Source organism: Actinia tenebrosa, unplaced genomic scaffold (genome assembly GCF_029948245.1).
Source record: "Actinia tenebrosa isolate PJP-AT-01 unplaced genomic scaffold, QUT_ActTen_1.0 PGA_scaffold4__44_contigs__length_22323623, whole genome shotgun sequence".
NCBI classification, from domain to species: domain Eukaryota; kingdom Metazoa; phylum Cnidaria; class Anthozoa; order Actiniaria; family Actiniidae; genus Actinia; species Actinia tenebrosa.
Window position 1 is genome coordinate 5,827,900 of NW_028292581.1, and position 17,018 is coordinate 5,844,917.

The 17,018-nt window shown below is 37.6% G+C and overlaps 3 protein-coding genes across 3 annotated transcripts; 2 read left to right on the forward strand and 1 right to left on the reverse strand.

Annotated features, from left to right (window-relative positions):
* The first annotated feature begins 94 nt into the window (after nt 1-94).
* LOC116296712 (origin recognition complex subunit 2) lies at nt 95-13,705 on the forward strand. Its single transcript, XM_089036923.1, has 18 exons — nt 95-198; nt 847-936; nt 1,062-1,244; nt 2,140-2,229; nt 2,782-2,886; nt 3,157-3,191; nt 3,271-3,352; nt 3,742-3,838; nt 4,218-4,255; nt 4,637-4,740; nt 5,585-5,691; nt 6,060-6,192; nt 7,818-7,920; nt 8,457-8,518; nt 8,588-8,669; nt 11,775-12,008; nt 12,665-12,783; nt 12,986-13,705. The coding sequence occupies exons 1-18, from the start codon at nt 144-146 to the stop codon at nt 13,076-13,078; spliced, it is 1,812 nt and encodes a 603-aa protein (XP_088893049.1). The 5' UTR covers nt 95-143; the 3' UTR covers nt 13,079-13,705.
* Nucleotides 9,480-10,751, forward strand: LOC148906920 (uncharacterized). The gene has a single exon (XM_089036924.1). It carries the CDS (start codon nt 9,969-9,971, stop codon nt 10,686-10,688), a length of 720 nt encoding a protein of 239 aa, XP_088893050.1. The 5' UTR covers nt 9,480-9,968; the 3' UTR covers nt 10,689-10,751.
* On the reverse strand, nt 13,687-16,779 carry LOC116296697 (peroxisomal trans-2-enoyl-CoA reductase). Its single transcript, XM_031704755.2, has 7 exons — nt 16,523-16,779; nt 15,698-15,863; nt 15,450-15,531; nt 15,209-15,305; nt 15,014-15,118; nt 14,403-14,514; nt 13,687-14,152 (listed from the first exon to the last, which is right to left on the reverse strand). The coding sequence occupies exons 1-7, from the start codon at nt 16,772-16,774 to the stop codon at nt 14,091-14,093; spliced, it is 876 nt and encodes a 291-aa protein (XP_031560615.2). The 5' UTR covers nt 16,775-16,779; the 3' UTR covers nt 13,687-14,090.
* Nucleotides 16,780-17,018: the final 239 nt, after the last annotated feature.

Below are 17,018 nucleotides of genomic sequence, written 5' to 3' on the forward strand. Positions count from 1 at the left end.
AAATTATCGAAAATCAGCGAGGGAAAATAAAATTATATTAAATGACATGTGGCCGAAGGAAAAGTACACTTGTCTCGGATTTCACGGTCAGGAGGTGACACAGGGTACCCAGTGTGGAATGATGCTGGTTGGCTGGTTTGCAAATGGCGGACAAGATTGAATCTTTTGAAGCAAATAATTCTGACAGGAGATTAACAAGTAAGTGTTATTCTGGTGTCGTTGGAGGTACAAGTTAGTGTTATGTTGCCATCTATAAATGTCAATGTACGACTTGTACATTGGTAAGACCAAAACTATATTATTAACGTCATGTCAAAAATTAAGCCAAAGTTACCTGTAGTTGTCCAAAGTTCAAAGGTTTCAGCGTACGCATGCTGCAAGCATTTAAAACTTTTAAATAGTTCCTGATAAAGTGCTAGCTAATTTTTTAGCTTATTTATTTTCGTAGTCTTCAAATAAATGTATGCTTAATTTTCTTTAATAGTTTCTTAGGTGGAGGGGGGTGGTTTAGGCAAGTAGTTTAGTGGTATAAATGCATGATAATTTATATAAAAAGGGGTAAAAACGAGCAAAATTTATTCAGCAATTCTGGAGGGGGATCAGATGTTGAGGAGGGATAAAAGGTCCACTTTCTAGGATACCTCCTACTCAATGGTTGAGGGGACTGTTTACTGTGTCAGCGGCTTGCTGTGAAATTGGTTTTTCTCTGCTGCCAGTAAGAATATAAAAGGTACTGACTGAAACCAAATTTCTGCACGCAGCTTCAACTAATGAGTTTGTATAATATATTGAAAACAGCATGAAGGAAGAGGTCTACTGCCTAATCATAATTATTTGCATTTTCAGGATCTGCTGCTAAGAGTGCTAAAAAAGCAGTAAACTTACAAGTCAATCCAGAAAATGTCAAAGAAACAAAGAGAACAGTATCTACCAAAAGTATGGTTACATAATCCTTCAGGCCTGTTTATGGAAATGTTTGGCCAATTTGGCTAAGCCTCAAACCCCAATGTCCTTCTCCTGTTAGAAGTTTATGTTTGGTTTACTTTTGAAATTCTTACTAGAAACACCCAAGAAACCCTCCATATCAATTAAAAGAAGAATCCTGGAAAGGGATACTGATGAAGAAAGCAGCTACAGTGAGGCTGTAAGTGATGATGTAGTTCAAGATAGAGACTTTATTCCTGAGGAACTTTCTGATGATGATGATGATTATAGTGATGAAGAAAAAATGATAACACCATTAGGTAAGTTATAATATCCATAATAATTATGTTTTAATAGAAAACTTTCATATTTTGAAGTCCAAGAGTTAATATAGGCTTGATTTGGGGTTCATGAGGGGTAGTATAATGCACCAGTCTCTTACCTTTGGGGTCCTGATTCCTGGACTCAGCATTACATGTGAGTAGAATTTGTCAGATCTCTCCCTTGATTTTAAGGTTTTTTTGTGGTTCTTAAATGTTTTTCTTCCCACTACAAAACCTAACAAATTAAATTCCTTTATTATATGACCGTGAATCTTAGAGCCTGGACACTAGCAAATCAAGCAATCTGATTGGATAGATTGCATCGCGGACTGGTCTAGATTCTCTGGTATTAACCAGTCCGATTGCATATTAATCTTATGGCGAAAACATTTTGTCCTTTTCAATGAAAAGTGGTCATATAATAAAACTCTTATCAATCGAGCTTGGTCGGTCTGTACGGGATAATCTTGACCTCAGTCGGGTACAGACCTCGCTGTGCTCGGGCTGTACATTCTGACCTCAGTCAAGATTATCCTGTACAGACCTCCCGCTCGGTTAATAAGATCTAAATATTAAGTAATAATAAATTAATGAATATTAATTGATAAATAATATTTGATGTTAATTAATATTACTCAAAAGTTAATAATAATTGTGCACTAACTAATTGTTTCATGGTTTGAGAAAATTTTAGTGATTCAAAAGGCAGAAAAGTACACTTTAATTGTATTTTATTACCTGTGTCACTATCAGCATTCTGTATGTGAGTAGGCAGGGATGGGTTGAAGAGAATGAGGAAGATCTTTAGATCTCAGTCAAGTCTAGCTAAGCAGACATTGAGAATTTTATATCTAAATGATTACTTTAAATAATTGTAAGTTTTAAATCGCAGCTCTAATCGACAGTGATACAGATGTTACTGGTCAAAATGTATTTGGGTTTCAAACTCCTGGAAGAAAATCAGGATCTTTAGCACAAGCAGGTAAATATATAAATATGCATTCAAAGAATCTATTGACAGAAAGATGTTGTGGCAAGAGTACTGAAGAACTTGACTCACACCTCTGGGGTCTCTGATCCAATCCCTGCACTCACTTTCATATATAAGCAAAATTATTTTGTTAGTTCTCCTTCAATTCAAGGGGTTTTCTCTTGGTTCTTTGGTTTTCCACGTTACACAAGACCTATAAGAGAAATTCCAATTATTATTTTTACTCTCTGAGTTAGCTGTGCCTTGACTTTATTTAATAAAGTTTGAAGGTTTTTGGCTCTTTCTTGGTGTTGCAGGGCACCTGAGCCATGACAATAAAACAATAGCAAAGAACAATGAGTTTGGAGCTAAACAATACCCTGCAATACAATAACCCTAACCCAGAATACAAAAAAATCTTGCTACGCCTTGAGAGACCCGGTTATTTACATGCTTCTTGATGATTTTTCTGTCATCTTTTGTTTTGGTGTGCAGTTAATTTTAAGATCTTAAGATTTTAATTAATTTTAATTAATTGTTTAATGATTATTTTATTTATATCAGCTTCAGAAGCAATTCATGTAAAAAAAAGCAAGACTCCTTCAACTTCTAAGAAATATACCAAAATAGCTGACAAAAGAAAAACAACAGAAAGAAAGAGAAATCAAGGTTGGTTTCTTAAATTGTGCTGTATTAAATTCTTTCTGCTTTGGTTGATGTCTTTGAATTTAATTAGAAAATTGATTGATGACTCAAATAGAGATAATTGCAGGAATTGTTGATCCGTCCGACCCTCCCTCCCTCCTCCCTCCCTCCAGTCCGTCCATCTGTCTGTCCATCCATCCGTCCATCCCTCCTTCATGCCTTCAAACACCTATCCATCCATATTTTTTTATTTAATCATTTTTTATTAATTCACACCATGAATCAAATCAACAGTGCAAGAAAAAGAGGAAAAACAGACACAAAATAAGGTATTATACGTCCTTGAATATAAAGTTCTCTCCATTTTCACAGTAATTCAGTCTAAAATCTGCTCACTTTTTTCAAAAGAAATCAAAAAAGGCTTCAACCCCTGCCATGACCGCCAATGACAGCTACAGACGAAGAGGAAGACCTCCAGTCCTTTTGCAATGTAAGCCCTGTACTATGTACTTATTGACTAAGTGGAAGGGCCAGACAGGAAAATATTTGGCTCAAGATCATGTTGTATGGACCAAGCTCCATGAGCAAAATATTTCTGGCCTGACCTAACTTAGTTTTCATGCATTTTGTCATACAACCTAATTTTTGTAAAGAAGGTGGAAAAATCCTGATAAATTGACAAATGGAATGTGCGTAAACCAAGGAGGGTCATGTGGGTCTTGAAAAAAGATATTAATCTTAAGGTTCGGAAGTGTCATTAACTTCATTTATTTCAAACAATACTTTTCCAAGTACTGTTTTAAAGTATATTATGGACACATATTTTCACAGCACAGTGATTGTTTGATCATCAAAGCTTACAGTATTTTTCTTAACTAGCATCAAATGAATCTGATGAAGAGTCAGACGTTGCTGGGAGCAGTAGTGACAATGAAAGTGAAAAAGACAGTGGAATCAGAGCTACACTTGCTTCAAAGTAAGATCAACTGATAACTTTAATTGTCCATTAGCTGTTTTTAAAGGATTGTTAGTAGGTAGCTTGAGTATTAGGTTTTTAAGTATAACTGAAAATGTTTGAAATTTAATATGTACTAGATTCTGGACGTTTTTCTCTTTCCTAATCTAATTTTTGAATATTATTAATAGATATATATTAGTATTTTCTCCTACTCCATATTGCTACTATGTATGTTTTATTATTATTTACTTTTTCTTTTCTCATTTCTTTCGTCCTTATTCCTCCATGTTATATTTTTGTAAGTTTAAGAAGATATATAGACCCCCTCGATGAGTTTTGCTCTTGCTTTTAATATGTGTCAAAATATGTTTAAATTTAAAATAAATTGATCTTTCAGAAAGTCTATAAAGTTTGATGATAATATACCTGAGGACACTGGTAAGGAGAATAAATAATGGGGATAATGGGGGAGAGGGATGGGAATTTGACAGCGATTTCACAGACTGGAATAATATTAATATGAGTCATGTGTAAGTGTCAATAAATTATTAATGGTGAAGGAAGAGAAAGGTAAAGGCAAAGGCGGACACAGGGGGTGGAGGGGTGGATTAGGTGGCTAGCAACCCCCCTTTTGGAGTCGAAAGATAATAAGATTAAAGGCTGACGGAGGTAAACTTTAAAAAGGATGCTATGCGATGCTGACAGCCAACCCCATTGAAATTGTTCTGAAGCTGCCACCTGGAGGAGTGTTGTAGAATTAGGTTATGACAACAATCTGCTCATCAGTTTATCCTTCTCATTATTTATTCTGATCACAGAAATCCATGGTAGAGGAATACTTTTCTGCTCATCATGATACAAAATGTATGACATCAGACAGAACACTTGCCAGCCTTGCAACACCACTCATGGATCAGGATGTATGTTGTATGTCGTCATTGGTTTTTGCATGACTGTTTGTAAATCTTTTATTGTTTTCATGTTGCTGTTGTTCATGTTCATGTAATGTTCATGTTGAGAATACTTTAGAATTAGTCTAGTAAATATAACTCACTCCAGATAATAATTAATAATCCCTTTTTGCATTTGCCAAATACTACAGGCTGTGGTCCTTGACTACATAGTATTACTCCTTTGTACAGCTTTAACCTGGTTTACTGGTCAAAGGACACAGGGGGTGGATCCAGAAAATGGTTAGGGGGTGTCCCGAATGAAGATATATATATATATAGAGAGAGAGAGAGACATTATGCATTGCTTCAAAAGCTAAGTAGAGTAATTTTAGAAGGTGTAAGGGGGCACCCCCTTGGATGCACCCCTGGGACATGAAGCATGCATGCCTGCTAAGACTGCATTATTCAATTCATTATGATATAATTATTTTGATTTTTTAATATATTTCCTTCCTTTTCAAAATTATCTTCACTTTAAAACAAAAACTAATTCTATAGTTCTTTTGGGACAATAAAAAACCATGATGAACTGTCAAAAGCAGAACAACATTAGTCAACACTAATGATATCCTTGACTGTACATTACAACAGTGCAGTGACCAACTGTAAACACAGAGATACGTGTTTGTTGCAGCTTGTGCAGTCTATTAACTATTAAAGACTAGTTTATAAAATGACCCTAAACCTTTATAAATAAGTCCTGTGGTCATCAGAAAAAGCTGCATATTTATTGATCAAATGAGGAAAGAACTTTTTATTGTATCAAAAAAAGTTTTCATTTTTATATAGAAGTCACATGTTTTGTTATTAGGAAGTTTCAAGGCATCTACATCAAGTCAAAACAACACACCCAATTGAAAGTTTACATTTCTACCAAGAATACAGGAAATATTTTGCAAAATGGATGTTCCAAATAAGGTAATCTCAAGACTCATTTTAAGACCATGATTGTTAGTCCAGCTGGGGATAAAACCCATGACTTCCTGCTCACCCCACACCCTACTGACAACCTAACCACACCCCACTGACAATCTACCAACACTTTAATGACAACCTACCAACACCTTACTTACCATCTAGTAATACCCTACTGACAACCTATGCACACCCTATTGACAACCTACCCACACCCTACTGACAACCTACCAACACCCTACTGAAAACCTGAACACACCCTACTGGCAGCCCACCAACACCCTACTGACACTCAACCAGTACTAAACCACCTGAGCCTAGCAGTTAAATGCAATATTGTAAAAGTCTTGATCTCTGTTATTTTCATCCAGACATGGCTTCAACCTTCTTTTGTATGGCCTTGGTTCAAAGCGAGTGTTAATAGACCAGTTCAGGTCATCCATGTTACAAGGCTATACCCAGATGGTTGTAAATGGTTTCTTTCCAAGTATTATGATAAAAAATGTAAGTGATTAGTATATACACTACTGCGAACCAAACCACTACTCATAACCCACAAATATCCTGACATCCTACACACACCCTACTGTCAACCTACTTTCACCCTACTGACAACCCACCCACACCTACTGACAACCTAACAACACCCTACTGACAACCTACCAACACCCTACTGACAACCCACCCACACCCTACTGACAACCCACCCACACCTACTGACAACCTACCAACACCCTACTGACAACCCACCCACACCTACTGACAACCTACCAACACCCTACTGACAACCTACCAAAACCCTACTGACAGCCCACCCACACCTACTGACAACCTACCAACACCTGACTGACAACCTACTTTCACCCTACTGACAACCCACCCACACCTACTGACAACCTACCAACACCCTACTGACAACCTACCAACACCCTACTGACAACCCACCCACACCCTACTGACAACCTACCAACACCCTAATGACAACCTACCAACACCCTACTGACAACCCACCCACACACTACTGACAACCTAACAACACCCTACTGACAACCCACCCACACCCTACTGACAACCTACCAACACCCTAATGACAACCTACTAACACCCTAGTGACAACCTACCAACAACCTACTGACCACCTACCAACACCCTACTGACCACCTACCAACACCCTACTGACAACCTACCAACACCCTACTGACAACCTACCAACACCCTACTGACAACCTACCAACACCCTACTGACCACCTACCAACACCCTACTGACAACCTACCAACACCCTAATGACTGACAACCTACCAACACCCTAGTGACAACCTACCAACACCCTAATGACAACCTACCAACAACCTACTGACCACCTACCAACACCCTACTGACCACCTACCAACACCCTACTGACAACCTACTGACAACCTACTACACCCTACTACACCCTACTGACAACCTACCAACACCCTACTGACAACCTACCAACACCCTACTGACCACCTACCAACACCCTACTGACAACCTACCAACACCTACGTGACAACCTACCAACACCCTACTGACAACCCACCCACACCCTAGTGACCACCTACCAACACCCTAGTGACAACCTACCAACACCCTACTGACAACCCACCCACACCCTACTGACCACCTATCAACACCCCTACTGACAACCTACCAACACCCTAGTGACCACCTACCAACACCCTACTGACAACCCACCCACACCCTAGTGACCACCTACCAACACCCTACTGACAATCTACCAACACCCTACTGACAACCTACCAACACCCTACTGACAATCTATCTGCACCCTACTGATAACCTACCAACACCTACTGACAGCTTACTTTCACCCTACTGACAACTTACTTTCACCCTACTGAAAACCCATCAACACCCTAGTGACAACATACCAACACCCTACTGACAATCTATCTGCATCCTACTGATAACCTACCAACACCTACTGACAGCTTACTTTCACCCTAGTGACAACCTACCTGCACCCTACTGACAACCCATCAACACCCTACTGTCAACCTATCAACACCCTACTGTCAACTTATCAACCCCCCCACTGAAAACCTAATTTTGTGCTGGCCCTAAAATATGTTTGCAACTTTTCAGATATTGAATACTATAACTGAAGATGTCCTAGAACATAATGGTGCATTTAAAAGTGTCATTGATCAAACTTCCTTCATTCAAGAATCATTTAAAAAGGGAAAAGGTCAGCATAATGTTAAGGACATACTCTGTTGGCTTTGAAAAAGTGCTGTTAGAGTATAAATATGATAAAATAAACCACACTCATGGCACAATAACACAGATATATAGGCAACCATGTTTTTTGAGGGGACAATTTGGCAGACAGAACAGGTTTTGTAATATCTTATGCAGCCAAGCACATCTTCTACAAATATTTGTAAATATCATGCAGCTGAAATAGTTGGCTTGCACTAATACAGTGTTGTCTACCACTCATTCTGTGAAGTTCAAGACTGGGGTCATGAGTGTGATTCTCGACTATTGAAGAACATTTTTATAACTATTTTCTTCTCTGTACAAATAAAAATTTAATGACTGGTTTTGAGAGAAACAGCGAGCTTGGAATAAGTTCCCTGAAACTAGGCTATAAAGCTTCCCAATGCAAAGCATTATTGGAATAAAAAGTTTGATTCCTTTCTACATAAAGTGCTTTTATCTAAACAAAGGAAAAGTGAGCAGACAAGGGGGTATAACAAATAGCTTTTATTTAACAATTAGGTCCAGGAGAACTATATCTGATCATTCACAATATCGATGGAACAATGCTTCGTTCAAAAAAGGTAAACTTATTGCTGGCTTTGTTGCTTGCTTGTTTCTTTCCTGACTAATTTAACATCTTTCATTCCCAGGCACAGACAGTGCTCAGCCTTTTGGCAGAGATTCCATTCATACATGTCATTGCAAGTATTGACCACATTAATGCTCCACTAGGTAAGGAAGAAAGAGATCTTGCTTGAGCACAGAACACTCCTTTAGGAGGATTAAAAAGCTCACTATAATGCAACATGTCACCCTAAATCAAGGACCTATTAAGTGGGAGCGCTTACTTAGACTCATGTCCAACGTCGAACTTCACACATGAGCCAAAACAAATGACCTCAAAGAAGACCATCTTATTATCCATTGTTTCAATTAGGTTCGGCTTATGTGAAGTTTGTTGTTTGACCTGAGCCTTATAGATCTTTTAAATATAGAAGACAAATAAATTAGATGCATGAGACTAACAGTGAGGTGTTGAGAGTTAAAAGTTTACTTACTATTTACACCTTTTGCTGTTCATTAACAGAAAATGTACATTCATTTGTGCCAATAGTTGTATGAATAACGTGTAATGTACTTTCATCAACACCACATCATTAGCGCGGATAAACTTTCAATAACGATAATTGAATATGCGTGTACATCCATGGGCATCAATGGACAATCAATAGCGCGTTTGTACATTCGTATGCGCGGAATGTATTTTCTTGTGCGCTGCAATTAAACTTCAATAACACGAATTGACAAACAGTTGCGTTAATTGACAGTCATTTACCTAAGAGTGAAAATTCATTAGTACTATTAGCATAACCATTGACAATCTATAACGCGTTTGGACAATCATGGGTATCAATGTAGCATTCTTTATCGTGGTTCGACAAACATTTGCATGATTCAAATAAACATTAAGAGAAAAAAAGCAATCATTAGCGTTTTTCTTTATTCAGCATTCTTTTAAAAAGTTGTCTCCAAAATGTAACAATTCACAAAAAAAATTAAGACAGAACAAGAGCTGATTTACGTGTACTGTGAAAAAACAACAACCTTAATTTCTGAAGGATATAAAGAAGCCGTTGAACGCAATAGTCGACCTGCATGTAGCGATAGCATTCACTTTTTGTACGATATGCCACCAAGAAATAGAATTGTTCTTGAGCAACGGGAAAGAATCATCAGAGGCATTCGAAGATGAGAACGAGGACTATCTCATGGTTGCTGACACCATCGGAGTCAACAGATCGACTGCCAGGAGCATAGTGGCCAGATATGTCCGTGAAGGAAGAATTGCAGAGAGACCACGCGGAGGTGCAAACAATGTCCGAGTTGACGATCAGATGAAGGACTGCCTCAATGAAATATTAAATAAAAATTGTATGTTAACATTAGCGCAGATCAATCAAGAATTAAGACAACGCCTTCCAGCAAAGCCAAGAATTCACGACCGCACAGTTGCAAGGGACTCTAGAGGGAATGTTATATCGAGTAAAGTTAGCTAGACGCCTTCCAGCCGAGAGAAACCGCCCTGATGTTATAGAAAAACGCTACCAATATGCTGAGTGGTTCATGCGCCACGCCATCCTGCAACATTGTATATTCATAGATGAATGTGGATATAACATTTGGACTGCGAGAAGCCAAGGAAGAGCAAGGAGAGGAGAACGAGCATATAGGCAGGTTTGTGGTCAGAGAGGACCAAATGTAACCGCCGCACTCGCCATATCGCCCACCACTGGCTTGATTTTTCACTCCTCATTACTAGGTGGAATGAATGCACAAAGATTTGATGCTTTCTTGGCGCAAACCAGGCTTAACCTCGACCCGGACGAAAATGTAATCTTCATATATGATGGAGCACGTGCTCACCATAATCCAACCAACCCCGGTCCTAATACAGAGCTAAAGAAATTACCTCCTTATAGCCCTTTTTTGAACATAGTGGAACAGGCAATAAGTGCATTAAAAGCGTCGATGAAAGCAGACATAAGCCGTCCAGACATTCAACGCCAGATGAACGACAGAGCCGAAGCAAGGCGACAAGGAATCGCGTTAGGGCATTACCGCACACAACTACTGCTGCAAGCATTGCAACGTAACATAGGGACAATAACAGCAGCCAACAGTGGGCAATGGTTTAGATTCATGCAAACATACATCCCACGTTGTATTAATAGAGAAGCAATAGAAGGATGACTTTAATATAGAGCACTAACTGCAACGCCAGTTTTTCGAGCAGCATTTGACTCGGAGAGATTTTGTTCACTAACATTATGTTATTAAAGAAAAACACTAATGATTGCTTTTTTTCTCTTAATGTTTATTTGAATCATGCAAATGTTTGTCGAACCACGTTATATAAAGAATGCTACATTGATGCTCATGATTGTAAAAGGTGTTATAGATTGTCAATGGTTATGCTAATAGCACTAATGAATTTTCATTTTTGGGTAAATGACTGTCCATAAATGCAATTGTTTGTCATTTGGGGCTATTGAAGTTTAATTTCACGCAGAAGAAAATACATTCCTGCGCATATGAATGTACAAACGCGCTATTGATTGTCCATATGGTGTTCATGAATGAACACGCATATTCAATTATCGTTATTGAAAGTTGATCCGCGCTAATGATGTGGTGTTGATGAAAGTACATTACACGTTATTGATACAACTATTGGCACAAATGAATGTACATTTTCTGTTAATGAACAGCAAAAGGTGTGTTTACCAAATTTAGTGGTTTTCGATATTCTGCAATCTCAGACATTATTCAATGGCTTGTTGTGAAATTTTTTTTCACTGCTGCCAGTCAAGAACAAAAAATGTACCGACTGATTATTTTGGACTGAAGACAGACAAAATCCAAATTTCAGTGTGCAGCTTATAACTATGGACTTTGCAAAATATAGAAAATCACAGTAAGTGTAGGACTAAGAGCAGTTGGTTCCTTTATTTCCCTTGGCCAGTATTTGGTGTTTGCCTTGGTTAATTTGGCCAAGCAAGGAATAGTAGCTAGTTTGATATCCCTAGGGGACGGATGAGGGGATTGAAGGATGAAAACGTTTTTACAGAGATATATATTGTACATATACATACTGTATACACATGAAAATAAATAAGTGAAAATAAGCACGCTAATAAACAATGCTAATAAAAGCACAACAACCGTAGAAAAATCAGAGAACCAGCGTTTTTTATTAGCAGTGCTTATTTTCACTGATATTTATTGTGGTTATAAAAGATCAAGATGCTTGTTGAGGCTAACAATTTTATATGACAGTATGGGACCAGTGTATGTGCAGTAGATTCAAGTTCCTATGGTATGATGTCACCACATTTGAGCCTTACGCAGAAGAGACTTCATATGAAAACTCATTACTGGTACAGCAATCTGGTGCACTGGCTTTGAGCTCCATGAACCATGTAATGAGAAGTTTGACAACCAATGGGCAGGGGATATTCTTATTGATTGTCAATCATCAGCTGCAGGAAAAGGACAACTCTTCATATATTGGTAATTATTGTGTAGACTGCTAGTAGACTGACCATATATTGGCCATTGTTGAGCTGTACATTTGATTGCTAGTATGTCAGGGTTAAGATAATAGCTGGACAAAATGGTCACATTGGAGTGATCAGCTTGTATCACTGTCAATGTGACCAGTCAGGAGAACAGCTGGTGCCAATTTTGGCAAGGCATCATCTGTTGACCAGCCATTATTTATAGCCCACCTATATAATGTTAATTTAGCCATGCAAGGACTAGCAATGAATCTAATACAGGGAGTGTGGAGCATAATTTTGAAATGGGGAGTGGGCAAACAACCATTGAAGGCAAGAACAGGCAGACCCTTTTAAGCTTCTAAGTGCAATTTCTAGTGTTTTGAGGGTCATGAACAGCATACTTATTGCATTTGCTATTGATATTTTAAATAGGAAACAAGTACTTATATGGCAGCAAAATTATTAGAAGGGGTATAGACCCCCTTCCCCAACCCCCTTGGGATCCCTGCAATAACCAATGCTGGGAGAGTCAAGGGTGTCAGGAAGAGATGTCACAACAGTTCTTTAACCATTTAGTTTAGGCATATTTTCCGATTGCAGACCAGGTGTCATTCCCTTAAACTGTATGCTGTATGATGAATAACTTTTCTCTCTTTCTTTTTCCAGGTTATAATATCTATGATCTATACAACAAGTGCAGGGAGAAATTCCTGGTAAACAGTGAACAGACTTTGCGTGCACAGCTTACTGAGTTTAGGGACCATAAACTGATCCGTTCCAAGAAGGTAATAAAAAAGGGTAGTTCATCATGTACTTTATGATCAGCTGACACATCTCTCACTCACATAGGAATATATTTCTCTCCATTCCAACTCGCAAGCTCCTTGTTCATTACAAGAGAAATCTAATTGATCTTAAAGTTTGAAACAAACATTATCCTTTGGTTATTAAAATAACAAACTGACAGCTCCTGACTGTAATTCTTAGGGAGCTGATGGAGTGGAACACCTGATTATTCCACTGGATGCTGCAACACTGAAACAGTTCCTGGAAGAACAGCAAACCAAAAGCTCACAGTAATAGAATACTTCATGTGTAGAGTCATGTGTGAAAAGAGGAATAATATTTGCACACCTTCGTCATCAGGTAATGCAAGAATGCATTGGGGGTACATTAATCTAGAAGCTGAGCAAGCACTAACAAAACAACCATCGTAAATCATTTCTGCCAGTACTCAGCTACTATAATTACTGATCTTATCAAAATCCATTGTTTTCAGTCTGCATTATCCCAATGAATGCATAGAGGAAAATCAGACATATTTAGTTCATTCATTATTGGCTTTGTTTCTATGATAAACAAGCTAGAAAGAAAACAATTGGATTTTGATAAGAACAATAATTATACTAGATAATCACTTTGGCACGCAGCATTCGTAGGTATAATGCAGGCAGCTGCCTGCATTATACCTACGAATGCTGCGTGCCTCAGTAATTATCTATTAAAGAATGATTCTAAGTATTCCACTATTTTATTGTGGAAACGGAAAAAAATATTTTGATGTTACCTCACATCAAGACTCTTGAAGCAATGTGACTGTGTGAAATAATTATGCAGTACAGTTAAGAATTTGACAAACACCTGGTCAATGAATGTAAAAAATATATATCAATAATTTATGCTCCTAATTAAATTACATTCAGAAAAGCATCGTTTATTCATTTTTTCTCTCAATTTTATGTTTTTATTGATTTTAGTGTCTGGGCATGCTTTGATGTAAATAGAATCCAATTTCATTCAAACCAGTTGTGCCGAGAGCATGTGATCACTGAGTTAATGAAATGATCACATTGCGACAGATATTTCAGCAATGTGAGGTTTCCCAGATAATATAGATGGGTCAATTTTATGGGTCACAGTTAACAGTGATACCTCCCCCCTTAGTAGGAGTAGACTTTAGAGTCAAGGTGATAAGCACACTTACTAGTGACCCCTCCCCCCTTAGTGGAAGAAGTCTTTAGAGTCAAGGTGAATAGACCCTACTAAAGATAATTTTAAGGAAGATTAAAAAAGCATCATCTTGATATTTTATCTACAGCTTGCTCTTAGTTTCATCACAATCCAGTGTTTCTCGGGTTGGAAGACCATTATGATCTGAAGAAAAGAAAAGTCAAACAAAAACTTCATATGATGAATTTTTATTTAGGAAAATTTCATAGAAATTATGATATAATTTGTCTCTAGCTGAAAGAAAATCAGAAAAAATTAGAATCCCGGATAAGAATCAAAAACAAGTATGTTACATTGGGTATTGTTTGTTGAGGTGAAAACAATGAGAAAACATTTCATACTGCTATACTATGTATATACCATGATAAATAAAGGTCACTAATATTAATAGTACCTGGAAGTTCCATGGAATAAAGGGTAAAACTTGATCCACCATCTATTTTGACGGTAGAACCTGTAATGTATGATGCTGCTGGAGACAAAAGGAAGCATACTACTCCAGACACCTTAAATAAAATAATTATAGAAAAGCATTAGATAAACAAGCAAGAAAGCACATTTTCTAATCTTAAATCCATGATGCTTACTTAGGCTGTCGTATCACAGCTTGGGGCAATGATTACGACAGAGCCAGGCTCTAACTACTGTTACTGCCCAAAGATCAAATCAAAAATTAAAAGTTCATTTTTTTACTTTACTTAGGCTGTTGTATCACTGCTTGAGGCAATGATCAACACAGAGCCAGGCTCTATCTAGATTAATGCCCAAAGATCAAATTAGACATTTTAATTTCTAAAAAACGTTTTAAAAGTTAATATTTGAAGAGGCAGTTAAATTGGAGAAAAACCTCTTGAAGCACAGGAGAGAACCAACAAACAACTGTAGTCACATATGACACTGAGCCTGTGATTTGAACCTTGGGTTGCATTGGTGAAAGGCAACAGACACTACCAGTGCTTTGATATATTTGGCAATTATGGGTACAAAATCAATTTACAGTCATACCTCATTAGGATTTCCACATCTTTTGGGTGGAATACCACTCTCTAATTTTTCAAAAAGAGTTTTGTCTGGGTAGTTAGCAGCAGCAGTCTCAGAATAAATCACACCCTAACAGGAAGAAGAATAAGTTAAAACCCTTAAACATTTTTAAAAATGTTAAAGCATCTAGTATCCAAAGATAATCATATTTTTACCTACAGGGGCTATATTGTTGATTCGTACACCAGATGCAATCCATTCAATGGCAAGACTCATAGTCAGATTGTGGATCCCAGCTCTGGCTGCTGCTGAATGCCTTGATGAAAAAAATGTAACAATTTTAATACTTATTTTATTTTGTCCCAAAAAGCATTTTTATCTTGAGTTCAAGATTGAAAGAAAATGCATTTGAGCCTAGGCAATAAGAGAATGATTACTAAATTCGATAACATTAACTCACGCCATCATTGGATATCCCTTCCACATGTCAATAAGCATATTTACAATGGCACCTCCGTTATTGCACATGTACTGTCGATAAGCTGCAAAAGAAAAAAAACTCTTAACTTCTCCTGCAGGAATGTATGTTCAGCTCTTTTCAAGTAATGCTATCAAGATGAAATATCATTATTTCCTTTTTTTAAATTGGTTACTCAAAAGTGTTGAGTTACATAAACATCAAACCTTCTTTGCTTCATCCCCTAGTACCTTCTCTACAGCAAAGGAATGTTCCAGTCAGATTAGTTTCAATCACAGCATTCCATCCTTTCAGTGACATCTCTGACACAGGAGCTCGGAATTGACCTCCACCATTATTGACCAGGAAATCAATCTTTCCATACTGAGATAGAGTTTTGCTCATCAAATCTTTTACCTATCAAATGAATTTTGTATAAATCAATATACTGCACTGTAAGCTTAATTACAATTCATTACAAACAATCATCTCTAGTAGTTAGGAAAGGTATAATCTTGCACCCAATACAACTAAGTGGGGACTAACACTTACAACCCTCGCAAATGTCCAGCGAATGTCCCCTCTTCGCCAAAGGGGGTGGGGGGTGGGCGTGAGGATTGTAAAGTGACAGATACAAAAGACGTTTATTTTTATGCTGGTGCAACTGGTACATAGATAATCAACAAATAATGGAATTTAGCAGTAGAATCTCCAAATAACAGATTGTCATCCACTGAGTCCAACTAGAAGTGACATTCAACTCAACAAGAATAGCTCCACTCACATGACACCAAATTTGGGAATCAATTATGGGATACATTGGTGAAATGCAATCACTCTAGCTGCTACATGACCCATCTTTCCCACAAAGATAAGAAGATAAGTCTAGGCTCCACTCGCACACAATTCATCTTCTACCCCTTACCTATGCCTTACCCCACCCCACCCCACCCCAACTTCTCTACCCCTACTAGTTAATTGGTCCCCTTTGTCAGAGACTTGTGAAGACAATTCCAATAGCTATGATCTTTTTAGTATGTATTACACATTTATATAAAAGTAGCATTCTTCCAAACCTGATCTTCTTTTCTTATGTTACAAGGGATCACTTTGACTTCAGCAGAGCTGGACGGCTTGATACAAGATTCGAGTTCAACGGCTGCTTTTGTCAGTCTTTCTTCATTTCTTGATGCTATTACAACCTTACTCCCTAGACTAAGTAGTTCTGCAGCTATTGCTTTCCCTAAACCTGTTGCTCCACCAGTAACAATGGCTACTTTTCCTTCATATAAACCTTCGCGAAACACGCTTCGCCACATGGCTGCCATTTTGAATTCATAATGAGCTAATGCACAGGAAGCCCAAACTCTGGTGACTTTGTCATAAGAGAAAATGTAAATAAAAATTTGTAGGGATTTGTATATTATATATGGGAAATTCGTGAATAGCACTTTCTTGAATTGCTTTATCGTTAGCATATTTACCTATGTAATTTTTTTTGTTCCCAAATCTAAATTCTCAACAGGTCAACATTTTTGAATGTAAATATTAAAATATTTGGGCTGTGGATGT